General features: G+C 30.8%; 3 protein-coding genes across 5 annotated transcripts in view; 1 reads left to right on the top strand and 2 right to left on the bottom strand.

Annotated features, from left to right (window-relative positions):
- The window catches only part of LOC105668247 (arrestin domain-containing protein 3-like), a 115,854-nt gene that overhangs the window by 37,153 nt on the left and 52,639 nt on the right, over positions 1-26,062 (top strand). The window lies entirely within an intron of this gene.
- On the bottom strand, positions 676-11,980 carry LOC105668477 (5-oxoprolinase). Of its 3 annotated transcripts, none has more exons than XM_012360893.2 (22): positions 11,828-11,980; positions 10,713-10,898; positions 9,877-10,065; positions 9,517-9,755; positions 9,269-9,431; positions 9,092-9,177; positions 8,778-8,979; positions 8,389-8,649; positions 8,124-8,234; positions 7,807-8,008; positions 7,513-7,732; positions 7,314-7,452; positions 6,889-7,166; positions 6,533-6,793; positions 6,225-6,330; positions 4,462-4,629; positions 4,088-4,338; positions 3,712-3,823; positions 3,414-3,638; positions 3,001-3,182; positions 2,690-2,849; positions 676-1,742 (listed from the first exon to the last, which is right to left on the bottom strand). In XM_012360893.2, the coding sequence occupies exons 2-22, from the start codon at positions 10,875-10,877 to the stop codon at positions 1,545-1,547; spliced, it is 3,918 nt and encodes a 1,305-aa protein (XP_012216316.2). In that variant the 5' UTR covers positions 10,878-10,898; positions 11,828-11,980; the 3' UTR covers positions 676-1,544. The 3 variants fall into 3 exon arrangements, with proteins under 3 accessions (XP_012216316.2, XP_012216317.2, XP_067215072.1); XM_012360894.2 differs by lacking the exon at positions 11,828-11,980 and adding an exon at positions 11,026-11,795; XM_067358971.1 differs by lacking the exon at positions 11,828-11,980 and having other exon boundaries at positions 9,909-10,065; positions 10,713-10,851.
- Positions 12,622-24,874, bottom strand: LOC105668440 (Fatty acid transport protein 3). Its single transcript, XM_012360832.2, has 13 exons — positions 24,440-24,874; positions 18,180-18,330; positions 17,504-17,741; positions 16,905-17,136; positions 16,331-16,532; positions 15,648-15,840; positions 15,292-15,435; positions 14,865-15,002; positions 14,677-14,743; positions 14,455-14,545; positions 14,150-14,303; positions 13,996-14,051; positions 12,622-13,925 (listed from the first exon to the last, which is right to left on the bottom strand). The coding sequence occupies exons 1-13, from the start codon at positions 24,562-24,564 to the stop codon at positions 13,830-13,832; spliced, it is 1,887 nt and encodes a 628-aa protein (XP_012216255.1). The 5' UTR covers positions 24,565-24,874; the 3' UTR covers positions 12,622-13,829.

Genomic DNA, 26,062 nt, shown 5'->3' with positions numbered 1-26,062 from the left:
AAATTTGAAACCGATTAGAATTCTTATCTTACAGAGCAGCAACAGACATTTCTAGAAACATTTAAACGAAATTTGCTACTTCCGAGAAACGAAAGAGATGCTATCTTCCGCATCTGATACTCTCAATGGCATTAGATGCTTATATCAGTTTATTTCAGTCCAGATTCGTATCAGTTAATTTTTGGTGAAATTTTACAAGTCGTTTAAATGACAATGTCTAAACTTTCTGCTGTTCTTTGTTTTACGAATTTGAAAACACAGAATAAAAAAATTTTATCTCATAAAAAGGAAAGATAAAACCAGGTCTTCCATATTTGCGTATAAAAAGATGTATATAAAAAGAAAGTCTTTTGATAGTTAGAAAATCTTGAATAATGTTCTATGGAAATGCAATCATAACCCTGTCGCTATGTAGGTCAGCGCGATGACATTTCGGTCAGTAATTACTCGTGCCGGAAATGAAATGGCGGCCATCTTGCACCTGCTGCAAATCGAACGGACCGGTAAATCGAGGAAATTAACCGCAGCAGATTTAATTCCTCTGGGAATTGACGATTTCTCGAGGACACGAATCAATCGGCTTAAAAGTGATGGCATGAACTAACTGAATAAAAAGATGTGCTTTATGAGGTAAATTAAAACAACGCTAGGAATATGTTAATGATTTACAAAAAGTGAATTTCGTAATATCTTTATTAAGACAAACACTTAAAAATATTTAATAATATAAATGCTCTTTGCACATATAAAATATATAATATATGCAATACTCTTTATACAACAATACAATATTATAAAACATAAACTAGTATGCAAAATTTCGCGGTGAGCCTTTCTTTATTTGATTGTATTAACGTGGACCAATTGTCCTATCAGCGCAAATAGTAGAACAGAAGAAAATTTTTTACATTCTTCACGTTCTGATTCGAATTTTTAAGGAACTTAAGTACTCAAGAATTACACTTTATTTTGCGTAATAACAAATTTTTAATTTTATAATTTTTCCTGAGGATTGTTTTCAGTTATTAATTTATAATTTGGATATTTTAATTTAATTTTAATAAGATTTTGCATTGCTAAACTGACTGATTTAGACCGAGGACTAAAATTGTCTGAAGCGATTTGATTCGTTATATGTCATTATAATTTATACCTAAAGTGAAAGTATACCCTTTTGTACAAGTTTTCTTCTTTAAAAAGAATGTGTTTGATTAAAGAAAATTATTATCCATGCAACTTTATCTAAAATCAATATTATAGATTATATCAAATCTTAGATTTACCGTCTGTTACGCATCCGCGACAGCTCATCGTGAAATTTCCACGTCAGAATTATGATAAATTGTATAATATCGAACAGCATTGCTTATTTTGACATGAAATACATTTAAAATATATTTCATTAATTTTGTTATATTATTTAGAATATTTCTGAATATTTTATATAATTATTGAAAAATTATTAGAACACATAAGTCACATTCACTTTTCCGGAATATGTTCTCCGACCATAATTCATAATACTTATGATAACTGTGATTTTTTTAAACGGATTCTTGAGCTTTACGGTACTCAAAAACACTTCCGCGTTCCGTGAAGATATGCTGATTTTTTTTCCATTTTGAATCTCTATGTTTTAATGAACGTCTTTTTAGACGTCGATAGTCGGAATTTTCATCTGCTTGCTTCTTACTAATGAGGCCGTAACCGCCACCACCCGGAGTTTCCATAATAAATCCGTCCTATAAAAAAATCGTAATAGCTTTATAAGAAATTGTAAACTAAACCTTCTCAATACTAATTGCGATAAAAAAAAATGATAAAAAGCGATGTTTTGCATTTAATACAACGTTAATTTCTTGAAAATTAGCATATCTTACAATCTTATGTTTTATTTATTATACATATCTATGATATGATATATTTATAATGTATTATAAATTTATAAATATTAAATTAAACGTGAAACAACCATCATAGGGATAAAAGCGTGCAAGTAGTCATACTATGCCGCTAAGAGCTTCTGTATGTGCGTGTCGCTATGTACATCCCAACTTTTGACTAAACCGCTGGAAACTATTCCATCGAAACTTCGATGTAATATCGCGCTACAAAATAATGTCATCAAAATTTTTGGAAAATTGCATTCACTCGTGCCACAAAATCGTGTCGCATATTAATAGAGATTTAACGCAAATCGTATGATGTAGAAGCAATTTACATCAAACGCATTTACATAGAAAACTTTCAAAAATCATTATAGGGATAAAAAAATGTTTTAAATTTATACAAAATGTGTTAAAAAGTCCTACCTTGACGTGATAGACAACTACTCTTAAATGACGAACTTTTCAATGTACAATATTTCACAATTTTAGAATCACCATAAATCCATGAAGAACTTTTTTAAGTATAAAGAGCTTAACAAGCGAATACAGAGTTACGCAAATTTCACAAAAATTTTATTTTATTAGTCAAATATTTTTTTTATTTTTATGTAAAGCTTTTGTGTAGTTTATATAAGCCTTTGTAACAAAACGGTTTTTTCATTCAATTATCGAATCGATTCTCTCCTGTATTTATTATAGCAAAATAATAAATATGCTAACTTTGAGCTTATTGCCTTTTTTCATAAAATTTAGATAGATAAAAGATATTGATTGCAAAAATATCATGTAAAATCGCTTACCCCCACACAGACGGGAACACTAGCTTTTCCGCCTAAATTGATCAATCTACCATCAGCACGCTTCAAAGTATTGAGTCCACGTTTTCCGTTCTCACCTTCATTATAACCAGGTGGACTTCTCGCTCTTCGCTCGGTTAACACAGATAGTGTCATTGGAGCTCTGTGAACAAATGTTTAACAAAACTTACGAATGACAATATTTGCTGACTCGTTCTTTATCATCTTCAAGGCTTAACTTTCTGGTAGAAAAAAAATATACACGAATAGCGATTATATTTATATAAATTTTAAATCCAACAATGTTTAATTACCTAAATGTCATTTGACGAACAACTCCATCACCACCAGTATATGCCCCATTACCTCCACTTCCAAAACGAAGTGAAAACTGATTAAGTATAACTGGATAGCGAAGCTCCAGTATTTCTGGATCGGTAATTCTCGTATTGGTCATGTGCGTGTGAACGCCGCTTCTACCATTCCACGTTGGTCCCTGCGGGAAAACAAATTTATTAATTAAAATACATAGTATCTGCAACAGTATGAACAAACAACAACGCGTGTTTAATTAACATTAAAATTAAAATAGTATGTAAAAAGATATATTCTTTATATACATGAGTAATTTTGTTATTTATCAAAGAAGTTACACAATTCATAATAATTATTTCTGTATTATTAATACGCGAGTATACATAAACTGAAATTTGTATAATGATCTTACTGCTCCACTGCCACCTGCAACTGTTTCGTAATAACCCCATTCCTCAGTGCCGAGGGTTACATTGTTCATGCAACCCTGCGAAGCCGCGCAAATTTCAAAAGCTGTTAGTATCACATCAACAATACGTTGAGATGTCAAAACATTGCCGCCTACCACCGCCGCGTCTTCCGAGGGATCGAGTAACGATCCTTTCGGAATAATAATTTTCACAGGCTTTAAACAACCCTGCAAAGAGTATGAAACAAGTTCGAATTCATTGTTAAATTTCCTTAAGGAAACCCGAGGAGCATAATGTTACCTGATTTAATGGTATATCTTGGCCAACCATACATCTCAAACAATAAATTATCGCAGACAAAGTTATGGCACGCGGTGCGTTGCAATTACCCCATACTTCATAACCCGTTCCACTGAAATGAAATTTTATCTTGACATCTATTCTTATGTAAATTGCTACAATCGATTATGATGAAATTACGTAGTGCGAGATTTCTCTTTTTATTTTTTGAAACAAAAAAAAATAAATGGAGAAATACTATATCTTTTAATTGGTACTTAAAGTTCAAAAATGGCATTATATAAGAAAGAAAATTTTGGTGCAAATCTTGTGTTAAGCTGCAAGTTATTAGAATTATTATAACTTTTGATATACTTAATTTTTATTAAATTTTTACCTAAAATCGAAAACCGCTTCGCCCTTTTCTATATCAAGATTCACAATTAAATCTACGGGACTGCCATCATCGAGGTAATCAGTAGTATGTATCTGATGTCCCAAATGCGTTCGCAAGGTTTTAACTTTAGTGCCTATTGATTTTAACATATCTCGAACGGCAATCTCGGCATTGCGTTGTATATGACCCATGTATGCTTGAACTACTTCGAGACTGTATGCGTTGATCAGTTCGTTCACCAGTTGTGAACCCTTAAACAAAAGAAAACTGATTCGTTATTAATAGTTATTAATAATTTAAAGATAATGATTCTTAACGTAAGTGCAAGACAAATAATTCGCTTTTAGTATTTTTTATAAGTAATTAAATATTACTTTTTGATTTGCTGCAATCTGAGCTTTGAGATCGCTAATGTTGTTGGCAAGATTTCTGGTTCCCGAACTTCCCGGCACTTTGCCTGGTGCCATCAAAGCATCCGTCACTTCTTTTTCTCGGAATTCTCCTTTATGTACTAACAGAAAACTTTTAAAAGCAGCGCCTTCCTATAATGGCAAAATATATCATTTTTACATTTATAATGTTTTTTTTTAAATTTATTTAGTAACGGTATTCCACCTCTGTAAAGTTGGCCCCCCATTTTTCAAAATTGAAAAAAATGATTAGAGTTCTGGATGCCCCCCGTGGAGTTCTAGAGTTCTCAGACATTTTAGAAAGAGTTCTGCCATTTAAAGTAAAGAAAACACCATTTGAAAAATCAGGGGGCTAACTTCACGACGCCCCCCATTATGTAAAAAATCCAAATTTTTTTATAGTTCTGAGTAGATTTCAAATAGTTCTATAGTTCTAAATAAGTTTCAAAAATAGTTTGGCTCGAAATACTACGTAAATTAAATTTCAAATTCTCGACTTAGAAAATAAAAAATATCGAAAACTCGTTCAATTTTGATTGTAGCGTTTCGAGCCTTAAGGATAATCGTTAGAACTCGTGAGGGGCTATACAGAACTCTCAACAGAACTGCCGATTACCGAGAAAAAATTTTTTTCCTTGTAGGACTTAGAAATTTTTTGAATCCGAAACTTCAACTATGGAGAACTTTTTTATTTCACCTTTGAGCGCTTCGAGTGTTAATAATTATCGCTAGAACTCTTCGGGGGGCGTCCAGAACTCTCAACAGAACTGCCGGTTACCGAGAAAATTTTTATACCTGTAGGACTTATAATTAGAAATTTTTTGAATCCGAAATTTTAACCATCGAGAACTTTTTTATTTCACCTCTGAGCGCTTCGAGTGTTAATAATTATCGCTAGAACTTTTCAGGGGGCGTCCAGAACTCTCAACAGAACTGCCGGTTATCGAGAAAAATTTTTGTTAGAAATTTTTTGAATCCGAAACTTTAATCATCGAGAACTTTTTTATTTCGCCTCTGAGCGCTTCGAGTGTTAATAATTATCGCTAGAACTCTTCGGGGGGCGTCCAGAACTCTCAACAAAACTGCCGAGAAAATTTTTTTCTAATTAGAAAAATTTCTAACAAAAATTTTTCTCGATAACCGGCAGTTATGTTGAGAGTTCTGGACGCCCCCCGAAGAGTTCTAGCGATAATTATTAACACTCGAAGCGCTCAGAGGCGAAATAAAAAAGTTCTCGATAGTTGAAGTTTCGGATTCAAGAAATTTTTAAGTCCTACAGGAAAAAAAATTCTTTCTCGGTAATCGGCAGTTCTGTTGAGAGTTCTGTATAGCCCCTCACGAGTTCTAACGATTATCCTTAAGGCTCGAAACGCTAAAATCAAAATTGAACGAGTTCTCGCTATTTTTCGTTTTCTAAGTCGAGAATTTCAAATTTAATTTACGTAGTATTTCGAGCAGAATTATTTTTGACACTTATCTAGAACTATAAAACTATTTGAAATCTACTCAGAACTATAAAAAAATTTGGATTTTTTACATAATGGGAGGCGTCGTAAAGTTAGCCCCCCGATTTTTCAAATGGTGTTTTCTTTACTTTAAATGGCAGAACTCTTTCTAAAATGGTCTGAGAACTCTAGAACTTCTCGGGGGGCATCCAGAATTCTAATCATTTTTTTCAATTTTGAAAAATGGGGGGCCAACTTCACAGAGGTCGGTATTCCTCATACTTGATTCAGGCTTGTTGAATGCGGTGGCATTGAGCCTGGCGTGATACCACCAATGTCAGCGTGATGTCCTCTGCTGGCCACGAAAAATACCGGTGTTGGCACATCTCTACACATATAAAATTTGTGTTTTATTTAGAACGAATTAAAAGAGAGCTTTAAAAAAAATTTAGCAAAAAAAATTGCTAAATATCTAAATACTACTAAAAGTACTGCTTTTTATTAAAATATTATTTTTAATAATGTAATATTTGTAACGTTTTTAAAAAAATTTTTTTTAATAATTAATATGATTTGAAAAGAACACACACTTGTAAAATACTGGCGTGATAACTGTCAAATCTGGAAGATGAGAACCGCCTGCTGATGGATGGTTTGAGAGAATAACATCTCCCAGTGAAAATTTGCCGTTAAATGCTTTCATTTGATACTGCACAGTTTCTTGCATGGCACCCAGATGTACCGGGATATGAGGTGCATTGGAAACGAGACCACCGTCAGGTCCAAAAATTGCACACGAAAAATCCAATCGCTCTTTTATATTAGTGGAGATAGAAGTTCTTTGAAGTACTCTGTCAAAAATTAAAAATACAAATATTCGCAAATCTTGAAAAAACAGTGAAAGAATCATCATCTTCAAATTAATATTATTTTCAGACATACATACCGACCCATTTGTTCAGCGATGCTCATAAAACGATGCGAAAAGATACTAAGCTGAATAGTGTCGAGATCAGTCGTAACTTTCGTTCGTAGACCTTGCCCAATTGTAATTTTTACATCACCGCGACAAGTGATTTCCGCGGTGCAATCCGGCTCTACTAAAAGTGTGCTCAAACTATCCATGATAATAACGGGACCATGTAAAATATCTGTAGGCGACAATGAATCTAATTGATAGACGCCAGTCTCCTTGTAACCGCCTTCGAAATATACCATGGTGGTCTAGAAAGTTTACATTTTTAATATTTTACAACTTTTAATAGATAAGATAAGATTCAAAATTATTTGAAAAATTAAATCAATTTTAGACAGTGAAAAACTTTATTCAACAATTATTTGAATAATTTGTTACATATTCTATTGTTTTACCTTATCAGCTTTTGGTGAAGCTTGTGAACGAGATAATATAGGATCCTCGGGAATTTTAGTTTTACCAATTCCGCGTACTCTCACGTCATTCACCATGATTTTACGTTCTGGTATGGTGAAACCAAACTCTGTCTTATACCTTAATTCAAAAAAACATATGTAAATATTTGAAGAAAATGTTTTTACATTAAAAACTCACCTTTCTAAAAAGGGGGCAAGAAAATCTCCATGTCTGGTGGTTCCGTTTTCTGAATTACGGTCTATAGAGGTGCACATCAAAGCACAATCAGTACCCTCATAACGTAAGTGTAGAAATGATTCCGTTTTTATTTGAGAATCAACGAATCCTTGCGCGCGAAGTTTGCTTTTAACTTTGGCTTCCATCGCATCCAGACGATCGTCCAATCGGGCGAAACTTTCTACAGATATATGCAAATAATTCGAAAATGTTAAGAAACATGCAAAATTATTTTTAAAATACGATATAAATTACCTGGATTGTAAATTTCGGCGCTAGGCTCTTGCATCTCTTCGACAACGTCTGCTAATGCCATACCGTAAGCTGATAAAATACCGGCATACTTATGAACAAACACCGTGCTTATGCCCAACGATCGTGCAATTGCGCAAGCATGTTGTCCACCTGCGCCGCCAAAACACGCCAAAACGTGACGGGAAGTGTCGTAACCCTTTGCCTGTTTTAAAAAAATTAAAATAATTTAAAGACCATGACAGTGTATTATAATTCTATTAATATCAAAAGCTGTAACAGCTGATAGTTTGCAAAAAAATAAATTGATCTAACTGTACCTGAGTCAAAGCGCGAATCGGTCGGCACATAGTCTCATTCGCAACCTTGATGAATCCCATTGCCACTTCATCTATCGACATTAGTTCCTTCGCGCCCAGAAATTCATTTATCTGTGATATATATGCAGACGTTTTGTAAGTTCAAAGTTATACAACAAATATTTTTTTGAGTTTAGCAGTGTTTATTTTTCTATAATGTATAAAATTTAGTATGTACGCACATTTACGAAAAAAAAAAAAATATTTTTGAATGTCAGAAAATTACCTCGCCGGTAAGCGTTGTGAACAAACTTAATGTCCGATCTACGTCGAGCGGTTCGTTTTCCTCAGGGCCGAAAATTTGAGGAAAGTATTCGGGCAGCAGACGACCTAATGCTAGATTCGCATCCGTTACAGTTAGTGGACCACCTTTTTTGTAACACGCTGGTCCAGGATGGGCTCCCGCGCTCTCAGGCCCGACCGCGAAGAGACCCGACTTGAAGAAAAGCATTGATCCACCTCCCGCCGCAACTGTATTGACATCCAACTTTAACCCAATTTTTATTTAGGCAGATTTCAGAATACTCTTCTAAATTGCGTTTTTAAATTTGTAAAAAGTTAATATTTTAATATGTATTTTAAATATCTTGAGAAATAATCGAAAAAGAATTGTACCTGAGGGGCTTGTATAGCGATGCCCGCAGTGGTGCTCTCGTAAACGTGTTCATAACTTCCTCCGTATCGACTTACATCGGTCGATGTGCCGCCCATATCGAATCCTATCACGGGTAGATCAGTCTCCTTCCCGTATGTCGTCATTGCGTATCCGACGACACCACCAGCTGGCCCAGAAAGTATAGCACGGGATCCATTAAAGCTTTAACGTTTGTTAACAAAACGTATTCTTGTTTAATATTAAGATAGTAAAAAAAATATTTAAAAAATAATTTTTAAACAGCAATAGACAAAAAGTTTAGATAGATAGTTACGAATTCATAGGTGTTAATCCGCCGTCACTTCTCATGAATAACACGTTCACACCCTTCAAATTGTCTTTGAATCCTGAAGAGAATGTCTACAAATTTATTTATTACGATTTTAAAATGAAAATATATAATTATTATTTTAAAGGTTTTATATATGCATAAATATAAAAGTAACATTACCTGTAGATAATTCTTAATGTGTGGTGTTAAATAAGCATCTGCACACGTTGTAAAACCTCTAGGAACTATTCTAGCCATTGGCATCACTTCATGTGAAAGGGATACTTGCGAAAAACCGGCTTCCCTTGCTAATTCGCCAATTCTGATTTCGTGAGCCGCATAACTATATCATAAAAAACAAGCATGTAATTTCTATGTAATTCTATTCTTCCTATATAATTTCTATTCAGACAAATACGTTTACTAACGTATAACTATGCATCAGAACGACAGCGAGACTCTCTATTTCCTGACTACGAAGTTCTTTCAAATCTTCCTTCAATTGTATTTCATCGAGTTCTTGAGTAACGAACAGATCCTCGCCGGTAGAACCTTTTACCTTTCGCCACGATTGATTTTCCATACGACACTTTCCCGGTAAAGCAGGTATCACTCTACATTTTACTCCTACTACATTTTTGTACAAAACTTCAGGCATCATTATCTCCTGCAAATAATTAATGAAAATGTAATCAAGAAAATCAAATGATAGTCGAGGTAAATTTTATGATAATTTGCTACGCGCAATATGCTATATGCAACGATCTGTGAAATTTAGTTGTACAAACCAGATCAAAAATATTTGGCCGAGACTGATTACCGATATAAAGAAGATCTTCGAAACCTTCATTTATTAATAGCGCCATATTCGCGCCTTTTCTTTCTAATAGCGCATTAGTCGCGACAGTTGTTCCCATTCTGACCCATTCTATTTGAGAAGTGTCCACTGTGCCGCCATCCATTTTAACATGAGTTTCCTAAAATTAATAAATAATTAATAAATAATCATAAAATATATATAAAATATTTTGGAATTAAATTTTAAATAATTCTATATAATATGTATAAAGTTACACTATTTTGTGTGAAATACAATTTAACATTATGCGAATTTTTATTTGAAAGTCTAATAATTTTTAAATACATTTTTATTTTAACATTATTTTTTATCTTACAAATTAGTAATTATAATTTTATGAACAGAAATAAACAAAAATAGCAACATTTTTTTCGATGAAATTTGACAAAAATCATCTTTGGAATTTTTAATTAGTATAAATGCATAAAATTATCAGGAGCGCAAAGAGCCAGAATGTCAGATTTTAGTATGAAAGATTATATAATATTAAAATATGTACAATATACAAACATTTCGACCTGACATCAGGCCTTTTTCAGTGTACAATAATAAATAATGAATAAATATCGTACATATTTATTATTGTACACTGTTTATTATTGTATACTTATTATTGTCACATTTATATATATTTTAATATGATTGTATGATCTTTCGCACTAGAATCATTTTGGCTCTTTGCGCTCCTGATAGTTTTATGTGATTGTTTTAATCATTTGAGCCTTTTTATACATTTTATTTTTAGTATCATTGTTTATGACATACCTCTTCCAATATTCTGCGAATACCTTCTGTAGGTGCATCGTTATAATTACTGGGATCTTCCGACAGTAATTTCATAACTCGGATCTTATCTCCAGGACATCTGGCATATATATCGGTAAATGTGCCTCCGCGATCTATAGCAAATTGGAATTTGTCGTTTCCCATTGTTTACTGATGTGGATGAGACTAACAAAAAAATATAATTTTAATATCTTAGTTTTATTATTAATTGTCATAGAACAAAATTTTACTGTCAATGATTGCAATGTACAACTCTGTTACATCGTGATATAACGACACAGAAATACTGTACCGGTGAATACAATATGTCATTATGTCTTCTTGGTTTTATTATACTGATTTGATCACAATACACACGTTTTATTTAACAGCAATTCTAACATCACCAAATGTTAAATTAAAAAATACGTAATTTATATTTGATTTAGAGTTACATTTATTTGTACGAAAACATTAAACACGTTCGTAAATACATCAGTCGAGTAAAACGCACTCGATAAGAAAATAATTTATATCACTCCTTTAACGTGCATATATACGATATATGTGGTTATATATTCCACGTGGAAAATGTTATCTGAAGAAATGTTATTTGAATTTCTGAATAGATTACTTTATCTCGATAATAAGTATTTTTCCGTCCACATACATAATTACTTTATCTATTGTACATGTATTTATGTATCCTACAAGTCTCACTATAAATGGTGTGTAAAGAATTCTTTTTTTAACTTTCAAATGGACAATTATTTCATTAAAACACACCTTATCGTAACTACTTAAATTAATGACTCATCAAAATTATCGAGATTTATTAAAGAAAAAATGCAAACAGAAATAAGCAAATAGAAGTCAAAATATGAATTTTAATTACCACCCTAATATATCTTTACAATAAAAGTATTCAATATTTTGAAGCTCACAATTAGTGTTTACGCACGTGTATTCAAATATCACTTATTCACATATTGGTGTATTTTTATACCAATTATATTTCTACATTATTAATTGTCATAGTAAAAAATTTTACTGTCAATGATTGCAATGTACAACTCTGTTACATCGTGATATAACAACACATAGAAATACTGTACCGGTGAATACAATATGTCACTATGTCTTCTTGGTTTTATTATACTGATTTGATCGCAATATACACGTTTTATATAAGAGCAGCTCTAACATCACCAATCTACGATGTCGGAGCAACTGCCACAATACCTCGGAGTATGAGGGTATATACATACGGCAGTGAAGGTCGTATGAAGGTTCTCAATCAAAAAGCAAATTGCACAACAATAACCTTTTTCTATTTAAAAATCCATTTAGAAATAATTTATAAATTATTATACTAAAAAAACTTTTTTTTTTTGAAGAAAATTGTTTCATAAATAATAGCAAAACTTTTCAGAATAATGTTATAATAAAAATTTTTTTATATGGAATTTAAAAAAATTAAAATAACTTAATGCAAACCGTGAATATATGTATATACACATATTATGCGTTGAATAATCTTCAATGAAAAATCACACATGAATTGCATGTACAATGATAATCACTGAACATAGATATGGCACTGCGCAGAAGCAGTATGACAGTCACTCCAGTCAATATACCTAGTGATCGGAAAGTAAAGTAAAAAGTACAACAAATTTTGTTATTATATTTATTTTAACTTTTTCTAATTAACAAAATTATTAAAAATAAGTTACCAATTATTGATCACATTATATAAATTTGGATCTCTTAAATATTGAGAACTACAAATTAATCGATCGATTTTAAATTCAAAATAAAAGAATAAGGTATTATAATACTTTTCTCGTATTCTATCGTTTACTTAAAAATTGTTTATCGAAAGGAAACAATGTTGGACTGTTGATAATTACAGTTTTTGTACTAAAATATTTTATTTATATAACAGTACATTTTTTCAAAAATAGTTCTTTTCATACCTTTTAATATAAGTATACACATATCTTTGCAGAAGCTGGAATGTTAATTAATAGTATAAGAATAATATACTAATGATAACTTTTATGTTAAACAAGAACAAGAAACAAAGCATACATGATTGCAATAGAAAACAAAGCATTCATATGATGACAATTATTAAACAGATGGAAATTGCGCACAAAAGATTCTATAGTACTGAATAATCGAATAATAAACTGATTCATTAAGAAATATATACAAATTTTGCAATTTATAATAATATATAATGTATATGAACATTACAATATACAAAATATTATATGTTTGCAAATTATAATCTACAAAATTAAGAAAAATAAAATATTGACTATGTGTTTGTACAGATTTTTAATATTTTAACATAAAGCTTATTCTCAATTATTGATAGCAATGTATGTAAATTAACAAATAAGTAATTAAAGCTTGAGAATTTAGCAAAATGGACAATTAAAATAATGAGATCTAAATCGACAATATATTATTCTTGTGCTATTCTTTTTTATAATTATTACCTTTTTTGTATAAATAATATTCTCTAAAATTTTTGTATTAGAATATAATTATTTACAAACATCACTGTTTTTTTTTACAATTTGTTGTAAGAGATTTATGTAATTAATTTTTATTAAGAATTTACAAATGCGAAAAGATAAAGCGCGATTAAAACTCGTTTCTATATTATAAAAAATATAACATGTATATAATTCAAAAACGTAACTTTACAAAACATATCGAACTTTCGAAAATACTCTTATGCTTTTAACAATTTAGTACAATATTTGTGTACATTTGTAATACATTTTGCTATTTTCACAATATACACTGGAAACATTTTCATCCTCATAATTCGCGACACAAATACTTTATAAGCTATAAAGTATTAGTTGTAACTATCGTATGGAAGAAAAATATTAAACGTTTTCTTCGAAACAATACACAAATGTAATTTTCTGTATACGGAATTTGCAGAGGAAGACGTATAATAGTTAATTTTGATTTTTAAAATAATGACCACGGAATATGATCTAACTAAAATTTAACTAAAAAACTAAAGTTCCAAAGCTGAAAATTTAACATAAGTTCTATTTTGCATTAAAAAACCTTCTTTGCAGTAAAGATTTATAATCGAAATTTTCCTTCGATAATATCGTTGTAATGTTTATCAGTCATTTTTATATAGATATTCTTGTCGAGAAAATAGATCGGATCTTTAACCTGCAAAAATTACTATTGTCAGTATTATTATTTTCTTTCAAGAAACAAAACAGATACAATTGCAACTTGCCTTTTTAATGTCAAAAGCTTCCTGCTGGAGATCCTTCTTTTTCACTTTGAACGTTCCTGTCCAAGTAAAACAAATTATTATAAATTAAAACTATATTTACTATTTTTTTTGACTTTAGTCTATTAAGATGTCGATAAAGAATTTTAATTATTACCGGTCATCGGCAGTTCTGACAAGATACGAATAAAAAGAGGTCTGGCGTATGTTGGCAAAGCTTGCTTCAACTTTTCTTCCAATCGTTTGAAATCTAATGAATTATTTGGGTCGTATATAGCCACCATTCCCGCTCTACCTTCGATCCCGGGTATCTAAATACGGATAAATGCGTAATAAAATACTTTTATCATTTTTATCATCATAAATGGACGTAAATTTACGTATTTTGTCATCTAAATTTTTATATTTTTTTTCTGATTAAATCGAATAACTAATCTACGATCCGATTTAATTGTCATTTACCTCGACACCATATACAGTTGCATTTTTAAAGTTCATTATATTATTGATGACAGCTTCCACTTCCGAAGTAGAAACATTTTCACCTCGCCACCTAATATAATCATTTCAAAAGTGATATAATTCAAATACATTTCTATTTGTTCATTAACTTATTCTAACAATATTTATAATCATTGAATGATTAATCAATTATTGTGTTAAAGATACTTCTTTTTTACGTACCTAAACGTATCACCGGTTCTATCTTTGAAATAAAAGTATCCAAATTTGTCCATAATTAAAATATCACCTGTACAAAAAATTTATTTAAATTATAATGCGAATAATTCTCGATAAATCATGAAAATAAATTGTTGTATATCTCGAAAAATAGATATTTTATCAGAGCTACATTTTATATTATCACTAACCAGAATTGAAGACACGATCGCCTTTCGCAAAGACATCGTATATAATCTTCTTGTCTGATTCTTTTTCATCCGCGTAGCCGCTAAAGTCGTTCCACGCTTTAGTTGGATTAATTTTACCCACAAAAATACCAGACTCACCTAAGCAAATAATATAAACGTAAAAATAATGTAAACGTAAGCATGCTTTATCTCGTCTACTTAATTATGAAAACCGCTTATTATGGCATTTTAATTAAATTAGAAAAGTTTCAAGAAAGTTATAACAAAGATAAAGTTAAAAATAAAGATAAAATTTTGTGGTTATCCGAAGCTAGAAATATTATGAAGGCAGGCAATATTAGATCCATTCTAATAATATTCAAGAAATTTTTCTTTTAAAATATTAAAATTTTGTTTCCATTTTGGAATAAATTTTCAATACACATACCAGGTTTACAAGGTATGCAAAGTCCATCTGGCCCTCTCAAGGGCTTTGCTGTTTCTTCATCAATTTTTAGCAATGCAACCGGATACAGCCACGAAGCGTATCTCGGTATAAAGCCCACAGCACCGATTTTATTATCAAGGTTGACTGTAAAACATATAAATTTGTTGTGAAATAATTACAAACTTGATAATTATGAAATACTAAATATGTACTGCTAACGATTATCATTGTTTAAATAGTTATTATTTATTTGAGGGAATTTTTTATTTTTCAGATAAGATTTCACTCAACTTTTATCACATTTACGTTAATACGGTTTCTAAATATTTTTAGATCAAAAATACAAATAGAATTACCGAGATTTGAGTTGCCTTCGGTGGCCCCGTAAATTTCGCCTATTTGTTTCACGCCGAATCTCTTCACGAAAGATTTCCAAATTTGTGGTCTCAGACCATTCCCGTACATTAGGCGCACTTTATGCGTCGTATCGTACTGACTTGGCGGAACCGTGAGAAGAAAACGGCAGATCTCTCCGATATATTGTGCTACCTAAAATAAAAATACAAGTTTGTTAATTTTATCATCATCAAAGAGCTAAAAACTTAAAGATATGAAAATTCACTGATGCGGCAATTTAAATAAAACTGAAAGTTTCCGCATAATACGATCATTATTTGATATACATATATTGGCTAATGAACACAAAATAGGTATTACAAATTTATATGTGCTTTGAAGAAATTTGATTCAATTGCTTTGAAGAAGCAATGATCGCATTATTAATTTTATTATTAACAATGTAAAAAATATATAAAATTTAAATTGGTTGAAAACGCAGAGACGTTTAAAACTTGAAGAATTCTATTTTTAAACGTCTGGCATTTTTTCTGTGTTTGGCTCGAAAATAATATTATATAAAGTACTTTTCAATGCGTGTCTTTCATACCGAATTGTGATTTCTTAAAAATCCTAAAGAAATATCCTATAGAAATAAATCCTATAGAATAAAAAAATTATAAAAAAAATGGAGCAATCTTACAGTGCATTCGTAATGGACGCAATCTGACCAAAACTTGGATACACTGAATCGTCTACGAAGCACGACGGTGACTCCAAGCAGGAGTGCCTGACCTGCTCCAAGTATGCCACCTGCGGTGTGATAAAGAGGCAGAGGGTCGTAAATTCGATCATCCGAGCGTATATTAACCATTATGTTCATGCCACATGTTATAAACATGTATCTAAAAATGAAAAAAATAACTCAAGTTAAAATTAACTTTTTTCATTTCTTTACACAAAAATTAATATAGTCGTTAAATAATAGCTAATTACAAATATGTAGATACGGATATAAAAATGGAAAGATCAAAATTAAAATGTTGAGATATTTTATCTTTACTTTTTTATCGTTTTTTTCAGTCTATTAGCTATACATTCCATATCTTTATTTAATAAAGACAGAAGGTAAATTAAAAATACACTTTTTTAATAAAAAAAATTTTTTTTTATTTAATTTACACAAAGATAAAGAAAAAGTATTTTTGGCAATTTTTATACACTATCATATCGCGTTAATAATTTTACATATAATTAATAAGATCATAGAAGCTCACCTCAAATTATTGATAACGGCGGCCTTTGGCATTCCTGTTGTGCCAGATGTATAAATGTAAAGGAATTTAGACCGGGGGCCGCTATGGTCAAGTTGGACAATGAGGGGTCCAGAATCAATGCTGCTGATTTCTGTGTTAAGATCGATTGCCTCTTCCAAAATCGGTGTATCCGGCCGTTCCGACCATTGGAAAAGCTCGATGTTAGGTATTTTATCCTTGATGTCACGAATCGCTGCACAGGATATGCTACGATGATCTCAACGTATAGTGTAAACGAGTTTTGATTTTTTTCATTCACATAACGGAAAATCCGTTAAGAATTCTTTGCATTTTACAGAGCAAATTTAACTATCATGATAATCAACGTAAATCTTTTGAAAATGTTAATAATGACCAACTTTTAATCGATTAAAAATTCTTATTTTGCTAAAAAATATAGCCACTTTATTTCCATGTATGTTTCATACAGGAAATGTGAAACCATTAATAATGAACGGATTTGTTCCATGCTTACATATAAATATTATATTAAAACGTTTTTTTTGTTTGCTGTTACGTCACGGATATCTAGTACAATAAGCAAATCAAAATAATCTTACCATCTTTAAATTCCGATCCGAAAATGATAGCTTTGCAATTAGCAGCGTTGATGCTATGTAAAAGCACATCATGACGGAGATTCGTATTGATCAATGCTCCTACAAAACCGGCTTTGCTCAGACCCAACCAAGTACCGACATATTCAGGACAATTCTCCATCAGTATAGCCATGCTATCCGAGTGAGAATACGATTTAGTGCGAAAGTAACGTCCCAGGCGATTGCTGAAGTGTTCCAACTATATGCGATAGATATAAATATAATTATTATACGTGGATAATATTTCAAGAAATATTAACGTAGATTTTTATTGACAAATAATATAAATAGTAAAATTGATAGCATTTATCTATATTATTTTTTTATATAATATGTCGCTACGTAACAAACTTGCTGATGAATATTTATATTTCTAAAAACTTGATTTTAATTTATTAAGTTATGAAACATCTTGTTTGTTATATCATCAGCAACTTCTTTTTATAGAAATTATTGGTATTAAGGAAGCTATTACATAAAAAATTTGGACTTACATATATTACGGCCGTAATCATTGCCATCAATTAATTATATCTATGACTTGCCTTGACAATCATTCATGCAAGTGCTAAATGCGCAATGCATGTATGTAAGTATGCAAATATGAATACAAATGACTTGCACATCAGATACTCACCTGTTCGTATGTCCATTCTTTATCCTCAAAAATGTAAGCAATTTTTTGCGGATGAGTTGCTGCATAGTTTGAAAAAATCTTTGCAACGGTATATTCACGTTTCTCCCACCACCAAAGAAGTATTCTAAGTCGAAAAAACCGATAAGCACCCCTATTGAACAAACGAATTCAGGGATCAATTAAATGATTCATGTAATTAATTTAATCTATATATATATATATAGATCAGCTAAGAGAGTTAAATGTTTTTGATAAATTATATTTATTTTTGATATTACATTTTTCTGCTATAAAATAAAAATACAGAAAAAGATTTCGAATAGTAAAAAAATAATATCATATGTTTTCTAAATTGATAATACACCCTTCACTTTGTCCCCTCACGCATTGGTTTTTTTCTCTCACAATTGGTTAATATCGCCATACGACACGCACATGTTATATGTTACGTAAACGTACTTGCTCTATTATTACTTATCTAACACCTGCTATAATATTAAATATGTGATTTTACTGTCGTGATTTGTGCAAGTTTGTAGGCATTTTGTATATTTAAATAGAATCGTTTCTTATAATTTAATCGTTTTTTGTAACTATGTGTTTTATAATCAATTTTAAAACGCAAAATAAAACGCTAAATAAGTGCTGCTAATAAAGACATTAAGGTTTTAATTGTATGATATGACTTCAACTTAAATTGTGCCCCATTGACATTGAAAATTACGAATGTTTTATTAAAATATAAAAATTTTTACTTAAGATAATTTAAATCATGTATCCATTTTCACTTCAATTATGTTGTAGATTTGTACTCTAATTACAAACAATAATAAATATGCTATAATATTGCAGAGTAAAATTTGCTGTTTGCATCAAAATGTTATTGATATTGAGAACGCATTTATTAACGCAGTTTAGAAAACAATTGTGGATAATTATCTGCTCGAGAAATTATTAGCGACACTAACTAAAATTTACAGTAAAATTACGTAAAACTTATAGTTGAACTTTACAGTTGAAATAGAGATAATTATTTTGAAACGCTCTTATTTATTAGTCCTTATCTCAAAGCCAGATATACATAATTATAGAACGCTAACACACATTAAGCAATAATATGATACAACATGGCAAATTGCTTTAAAGAAATAATAAATTTTAACAAAATATTTTTAGTGTTTTTATAGAAATTTGCAAAAAACATACATAATATACATACAATATTATAGAATAATTAATTTTCTATTTGATTTAGTACATAATAGTTTTCATATAAATATAGTATATATAACTAAAATATAATATCGCGATGTTCATAAGACATGAAATTGAAAGGCAAGTTTGTATATTGAATAATGCAATATGGTATTTGCGTATTAAAAAATATGAACTGTGTAACAGTTGCTATCGGAATAACTGACGTAATTATATACAGGGTGTCCCAGACTTACTGTATCATCCGTTAATGGCAGATTCCTGAGGTTATTAGGAGACGAAAATCTTAATACCAAAATGTTGAGGTTACTATAGTATTTGAATGGGAAAGGCTTAAAGTTTATCAATCAGCTTGTCAGAATTTCGCGCGCTCAGGGACATCGCATCTTGAAAGAATCCTTGCTTGCACAACACTTTATTCAATACGTTTTATGTACTTCACTCAGCTCTTATTCACTTTATTTACTTTATTTACATTGTTCGCAATACTGACGAATTTACTAACGATAATAAATTCTAAATTGTATTAAAACACGATGCGCGTCGAACTGTCAAAGCAGTCGTGCCATTGACAAATGACGTTTCATGTCATGAGAGAAAATCAATACTATCGGTACGAAGTATGATTTGCTACATAAAGTGTTGTGCAAGGGTCCTTTCGAAATGCGATGTTTCTGAGCGCGCGAAATTCTGACAAGCTGATTAGTAAACTTTAAGTTTTTCCCATTCAAATACTATAGTAGCCTCGACATTTTGATATTAAGATTTTCGTTTCCAAATGACCTCAGGAATCTGCCATTAACGGATGATACGGTAAGTCTGGGACACTCTGTATATTAAGTTTGAATTTTGCATGTTGATTTTTATGCTTTTAGTTAAATGAATTATATATAGCGAATCTTATAATATAAATATTACGCCAATCTATATTTATGCATTATTATTCCTCGTTAATTCTCGTAATTAAATTTGCAATTTTTATCATTAAGAAAGCATTAAATGCTTTATGAATTTTTATTGCAATGAATGCGATGCGTAACCGTGTGCGTGCGTAACTTTCGTAACCCGATCTTTGGACTAGTTGACATATACTTCACACTAGTGACGCAATGCATATAATATGTATGATTGAAACTAAAGCAATTCGAAATTGTTCCGCATGTCGTGAATTAGAAAGTAGGTTAACTAGTAATTATAATATTTGATTATAAAAAATATAACTTGTAAACATTTCATAGCCGTTACAGAAAATCACGGTGAAATTGTTGATTTTAGATTGACGACAGTAATTTCTATTGAAATATCATGCGCTTATGCATACAAAAGATGATTTAAAAATAATGATAAGATAGAAATGTTCGAGACACTAAATTTTCTTTTGTTGTTTCTACAATTTTTATTTTATTGATTTATTTTCTGATTTGTGCAAAATTATTGCACAATAGTGTGATGTATAATTCCATAATAACAAGAAAAGCCAGCGGAAAAATGGCTATAAAAACTAAGCGCGAGTGTTGGAGCGCAAAAGATATTACAATATAAATAGAAAAAAATATTACAGAAACGTTTTCGAGCCAATTTTGGACTCTCTTCAATCTAATGGAGAGTATACGGTAATTATTGTATCACACGTAAACGTCATAAATATTATTGAAACATTTTTTTTCTTATTAACTCGTGATATTTGTTGCTTACGTACATATATAAAACGCAGAGAATACAATAGTTATGTGGCATTTCAATTAAGTTTTGCGGCTACAATAAAATCAGTGCTAATAACTGCTAATTAAGAACTATAAATTAAAAAATTTATTTTAAATCGTAAATTTATGTTACACTTTAGAAAATTAATAAAATTAATTGCAAAATAAAACAAACTAACATCTTTCTAAGTATAAAATTCTTTATGTTTTTTTATGGCTTACACTTTAAATAAAACTTGAACAAAGAATTTTTTTTTACATAAGTACGACATGAGTAATACAATATTATTAATGCGAACGTTTAAAGTCTAATAATAAGTTTTAAAGTCTAAAATAAGACAAAGAAAATAATGATAAGACTACATTCTTTACTGTCAGAACATTAATCTTTACGTAAAATATATATATATTTAATTTGATTATTTTGTTATTTTATCTATTGGAAACATTATTGTTGTTCTGTTATAACAGCGTACAGAAAATATAATTTGAAGTTAGTAATCTAATTATACACTCAATGTTGATGTATGGGAATGCCGTGCGCTTATTTTTGCGCGAATCATAATTGTAAAATGATGCCAAAATATGTATAAAACAATGTAAGAGATACTAAATTTTATTTTGCTGTTTCTATAACTTATATTTTATTAATACGTCTCTTAATTTTGTAATATCTTTGAATCTCTTTTCTTGATATTCTTATTTACTAGTAATACTTGTTGCTCGCATACATCTTATCTTAAAAAAGGCATGTAAAGTCGACACTCACATTCATTGCCACTTTTCCGCGACGCCGATTGATTACGATACGCGTTGTGTGTTATTTCGTGTTATCAAGCAATTGTCATTGCGAAAGTTGCATACTTTACCAGTTCATATTTTAAGAAGGTTAGTGCAGGTATTTTTTTTTTATCACTTTTGTATTTTTTAGAAAATATTTAAAGTGTCTTTTTAGATAGAGTTATAATATATATACATTTCTTTGTAATTAAAAGAATAAATAGCACGCATGTAGCGTACGTTTGTGTGTGTGTGTCTAGTACATAGATAAATTGCGTAGAGAGTGCAATGATAGTATGATATTTCAATCATTTAGCGATTTTGCACCTATAACAAAATCGATGCCAATGATTACTATATCAAGTTACATGCAAAATTCCGAGTTAATATTAATGACAAAGTAAAAAATATTGTTAATCTTTCAAAGCATTTGTTTTTTAATTTTTTTTTGGCTTTGTATGATTAGAAACTTACTATTTTTAACAATATGACAAAATATTGCAAAACTGAATAAAGTTCAGAAGACTTAGATAATATTTAAATAATTATAAATACTAGGTGCGCAACTAAGTTTCCGGGTTTCACACATGAATGGCGCTAACGATACATGTAGTCGATATACATGTCTAAAGTTGTGTTTTTTTATTAACTTGGACATCTGTCAACAATAACCAGTCATAATACCAACACATATTGCAACGCAAAAATATTTTTTCTAACAATAAAGATGTCGAGTTTTGTGCCAAATAAACAGCATTTGCGGGAAGCTTTGCTTTTCTGCTTCAACTTGAAAGAAAATGCAGCTGAAGCACGCCGTTTGCTTGAGAAAGCCTACGGCGAACATGCACAATCGAAAACTACTTGTGAAGATTGGTTTAAACGCTTTAGAAATGGCGATTTCGACACTGAGGACAAGGAGCGCTCCGGAAGACCAAAAACATTTGAGGACGCCGATCTGCAAGCGTTATTGGATGAAAATGATACGCAAACACAAGACAACAACAACTGATAAATTTGAACCATGCATTGCTCGAAAAACGGCCAGAATGGGACACGAGACACGAACGAGTGATATTGCAGCACGACAACGTTCCGTGCCATCGCACTTCCATCGTCCAGGACACCATGAAAACGCTGAAATGGGATCTGCTACCGCACCCGCTGTATTCACCAGACCTGGCCCCTTCCAATTATCACTTGTTCCGGTCGATGGCACATGGCTTAGCTGGGCTACACTTGGCCAATTTCGAAGAAGTGCAAAACTGATTGGATAAATGGTTTCGATGCAAAGACGCGTCGTTTTATCGTCGCGGTATTCATGTATTGCCAGAGAGATGGCAAAAATGTGTAGCTAGCGAGGGACGATACTTTGAATAAACCGTTTTTTGTATTTCTCTTGAAATTTTCCATTTTGCATTGATAAAAAAAAACCCGGAAACTTAATTGCGCACCTAGTACTTTAATAAGTGATTTAAATTTTTATTTTTACATCGGTACACATAAGATACCAGTAACTAATTCAACATTTGTAATAATTAATAATTTGAATTAGTTTATAATGACAAGATATTCCTTTTAAGATCGTGTAGGAAATGACAGTGAATAAGAAAAAAGGAAAATACCGAGAGTATCCTTGGAAAAGTATACCAAGAGTATCCTTGGAGGAATATATCGGGAGTATTCTTGCGAATTCTCCCCCATTCTTTCACGCGCATTCCAGCATCAAACAAAGCATTAAAGCGGATGCAATGAGTAATCATGTTTCTCGGGCAATGAACGCAAATTATTAATCTATAACTTAACATCTTTAAGTCTAAAAGTCCATTGATATAAGATGTTTATGTACAATATAGTTGTACACGATGATATAGCACATATATACGCAAATTATCTGCTAATATTTCTTCCGTTATCAATTAAACATAATTTGCAGCTATAATGGAAAAATTTAATTTGCATTTATTAATAAATAAATATAAATGTATATAAATACATTTATATAAATATGTAGAACATATTAAACTTAAGAAATTTTTTTCCAATTTTATTAATCAATATCATGATTAACAGTGTAATAAACATCTTGGAGTAATAATTCTCTTATGATGATATGCATTATCTTAATAATAATTGATGATATAATCAAATAAAATGGGAAATAATTATCATTTTTTATTTTCTTTAAGCTTGATTATAATTGTTTACAAAAAAATAAGACAACGCCGCTTTTTTATCTAGATTTCAAATAGATGAACTCATTTTTAAGTGTCCTTCTATGTATTTTTTATTTTAGACAACTTAAGTTGATGGGATATTAACAATGGATATATTTATACTCAGTTTTGGCGAGCATTTGCACTTGATCATTGGTAATAGTGTATTAAATAATATGTTTTTTATGACAATTTATTGCTATTTTCCTCTCATTGTGTATTCTTACACAATCATCGTATGATACTTTATATGTGCGACACGTAGCGATATTAAAATATTACAGAATAGGCAAATTGGGCATTTGTACCGATCTTCCACCCACATGTTTTCACGTTCATTCATACTCACAGAATATCTCTGGGCAGCGTTTTCCAGACCACGAAAAGAATTTTTCGGCGACCTCCGGTAAGGAGGAAACCTCCGAGCAGTAGGCTCAGAACAGTGATAACGAGTTGGAATTCAATCGTTATCATTTTTCGTGATATTGCCTCGTCTTGCAACTCGGGAATTAATGCGACCTATAAATGGCACCAGCGAACCACTGCGTTAATACACAAACGCCGGTTACGAAAATGTCGCAAAAGAATCGGCTGCTACTTGCAAGTCCGAGAACTGATAAATGCAGACGTTGTGTTGCGACTAAAACGGCACTCGAATGCGACTTCACATATATTGGCACTGTACGTGTCTCCCCACGTTCGTCATACGGACAGACCCGTACAGCGTGAGGAGTCATCGGGAGCCACTAGCTCTCCTATGAAGCTATCCCGAAGCGGTGGAAGTAATGAAACTGATAGAGCACGCTACGATACATTACACATGCGCAATTGGTTTCGCGAAAGTCGAGCTTCTGAAGGCGGGTGCTGCGAAAAAGCAGCAGATTACAACGCGATGCAATTTTTTAACAGTGATATATTAAATACAGTTTGAATTATTTTGATCTAACGAATAATTTGCTATGCAAAAGAAATTATTGTACACTGTAAAAATTTTGCAAGAGACAATGCAAAATTACGAATTTAACTGTATTTACTTCGTAATTTAATTTAAATAAAAAAATACAATTTTTATATTTACATAAACACGGTAATTAATATAATTGTGTGAAAAAAATGATAAGATATTGCTTTCAAAACACATTAACTTTGACATTATTATATATAATATAAAACGAACATTTGAAGAATATGTTTACATACGATAAGAATAATTGACAAGATAATAAAAAATATTAAGAAGAAAAATATTAAGAATTGTTTGTATTTAAATTGCTGAATAATGTCTGATAATTAGTAAAGGAAATGACGAATTAAAACGCATACTAATACGCCGATGCCAAAAATGCCTATCACTGCAAATCATTGGCGCAGACAACGTTGGGCAAATCGATTAATTTTGAGTAGACAACGGATCATCTCGCATACTCATCGTAATTTATAGGTCACCGCACTATATACTTAATACTTGTCACGTATAATATTGCTCTATAACATGATCGCTTTCCATTGCGAAATTGCAAGCTTTTAATGATTCGCATTGACCAATAAAGTATTTTTATGTCTAACTTCCTCCTGAGATACTTTGGAAATTTTCACTGCATTTAATTGACATTAAATAAACATTTTAAGCATATAGAAAATTTACTTACTAATCTTATTTAAAGACTATATAAAATCAAATGTAGGTTTATTTTTTTATAGATAAATTAATACTAATCTTTAGATTGTTTGATTAATATTGACTTTTCCGATGTTTTACTCAAAATAAAGTAAAAATTAATGCTTAAAAGTTTTTATGCTTACACACATAAACTTTTATTAATATCTATTTATTGTAAGCGTAAAAACAAAGCATAATTAAATAGCAATGATTTTGCAATACATTAGAAACTTAGATAAATCCAAACAACATGTCATAACATTTTACTATAATAGATAAAGAATAAGTAACACAGACATACGCAAATAAGTT

The sequence above is a fragment of the Linepithema humile genome, chromosome 7 (assembly GCF_040581485.1).
Source record: "Linepithema humile isolate Giens D197 chromosome 7, Lhum_UNIL_v1.0, whole genome shotgun sequence".
In the NCBI taxonomy this organism is placed as follows: Eukaryota; Metazoa; Arthropoda; class Insecta; order Hymenoptera; family Formicidae; genus Linepithema; species Linepithema humile.
The sequence above is the reverse complement of the archived record's forward strand: the minus strand, read 5'-3'. Positions and strand labels throughout refer to the sequence as shown.

Bases quoted from the DNA above. Each gene is read 5' to 3' on its own strand.
- LOC105668477 (XM_012360893.2), bottom strand. From the start codon at position 10,877: ATGGGAAACGACAAATTCCAATTTGCTATAGATCGCGGAGGCACATTT. The intron at 9,178-9,268 runs GTAATGTTACTT...ATAAATTTGTAG, and splicing joins ACATTAAGAATTATCTACAG to ACATTCTCTTCAGGATTCAA. The intron at 2,850-3,000 runs GTAATTAAACAT...ATTTGTTCACAG, and splicing joins GTTCGTCAAATGACATTTAG to AGCTCCAATGACACTATCTG.
- LOC105668440 (XM_012360832.2), bottom strand. From the start codon at position 24,564: ATGATAACGATTGAATTCCAACTCGTTATCACTGTTCTGAGCCTACTG. The intron at 15,003-15,291 runs GTATGTGTATTG...TTATTTGCTTAG, and splicing joins TTGCATACCTTGTAAACCTG to GTGAGTCTGGTATTTTTGTG. The intron at 13,926-13,995 runs GCAAGTTGCAAT...TAATTTTTGCAG, and splicing joins AAGCTTTTGACATTAAAAAG to GTTAAAGATCCGATCTATTT.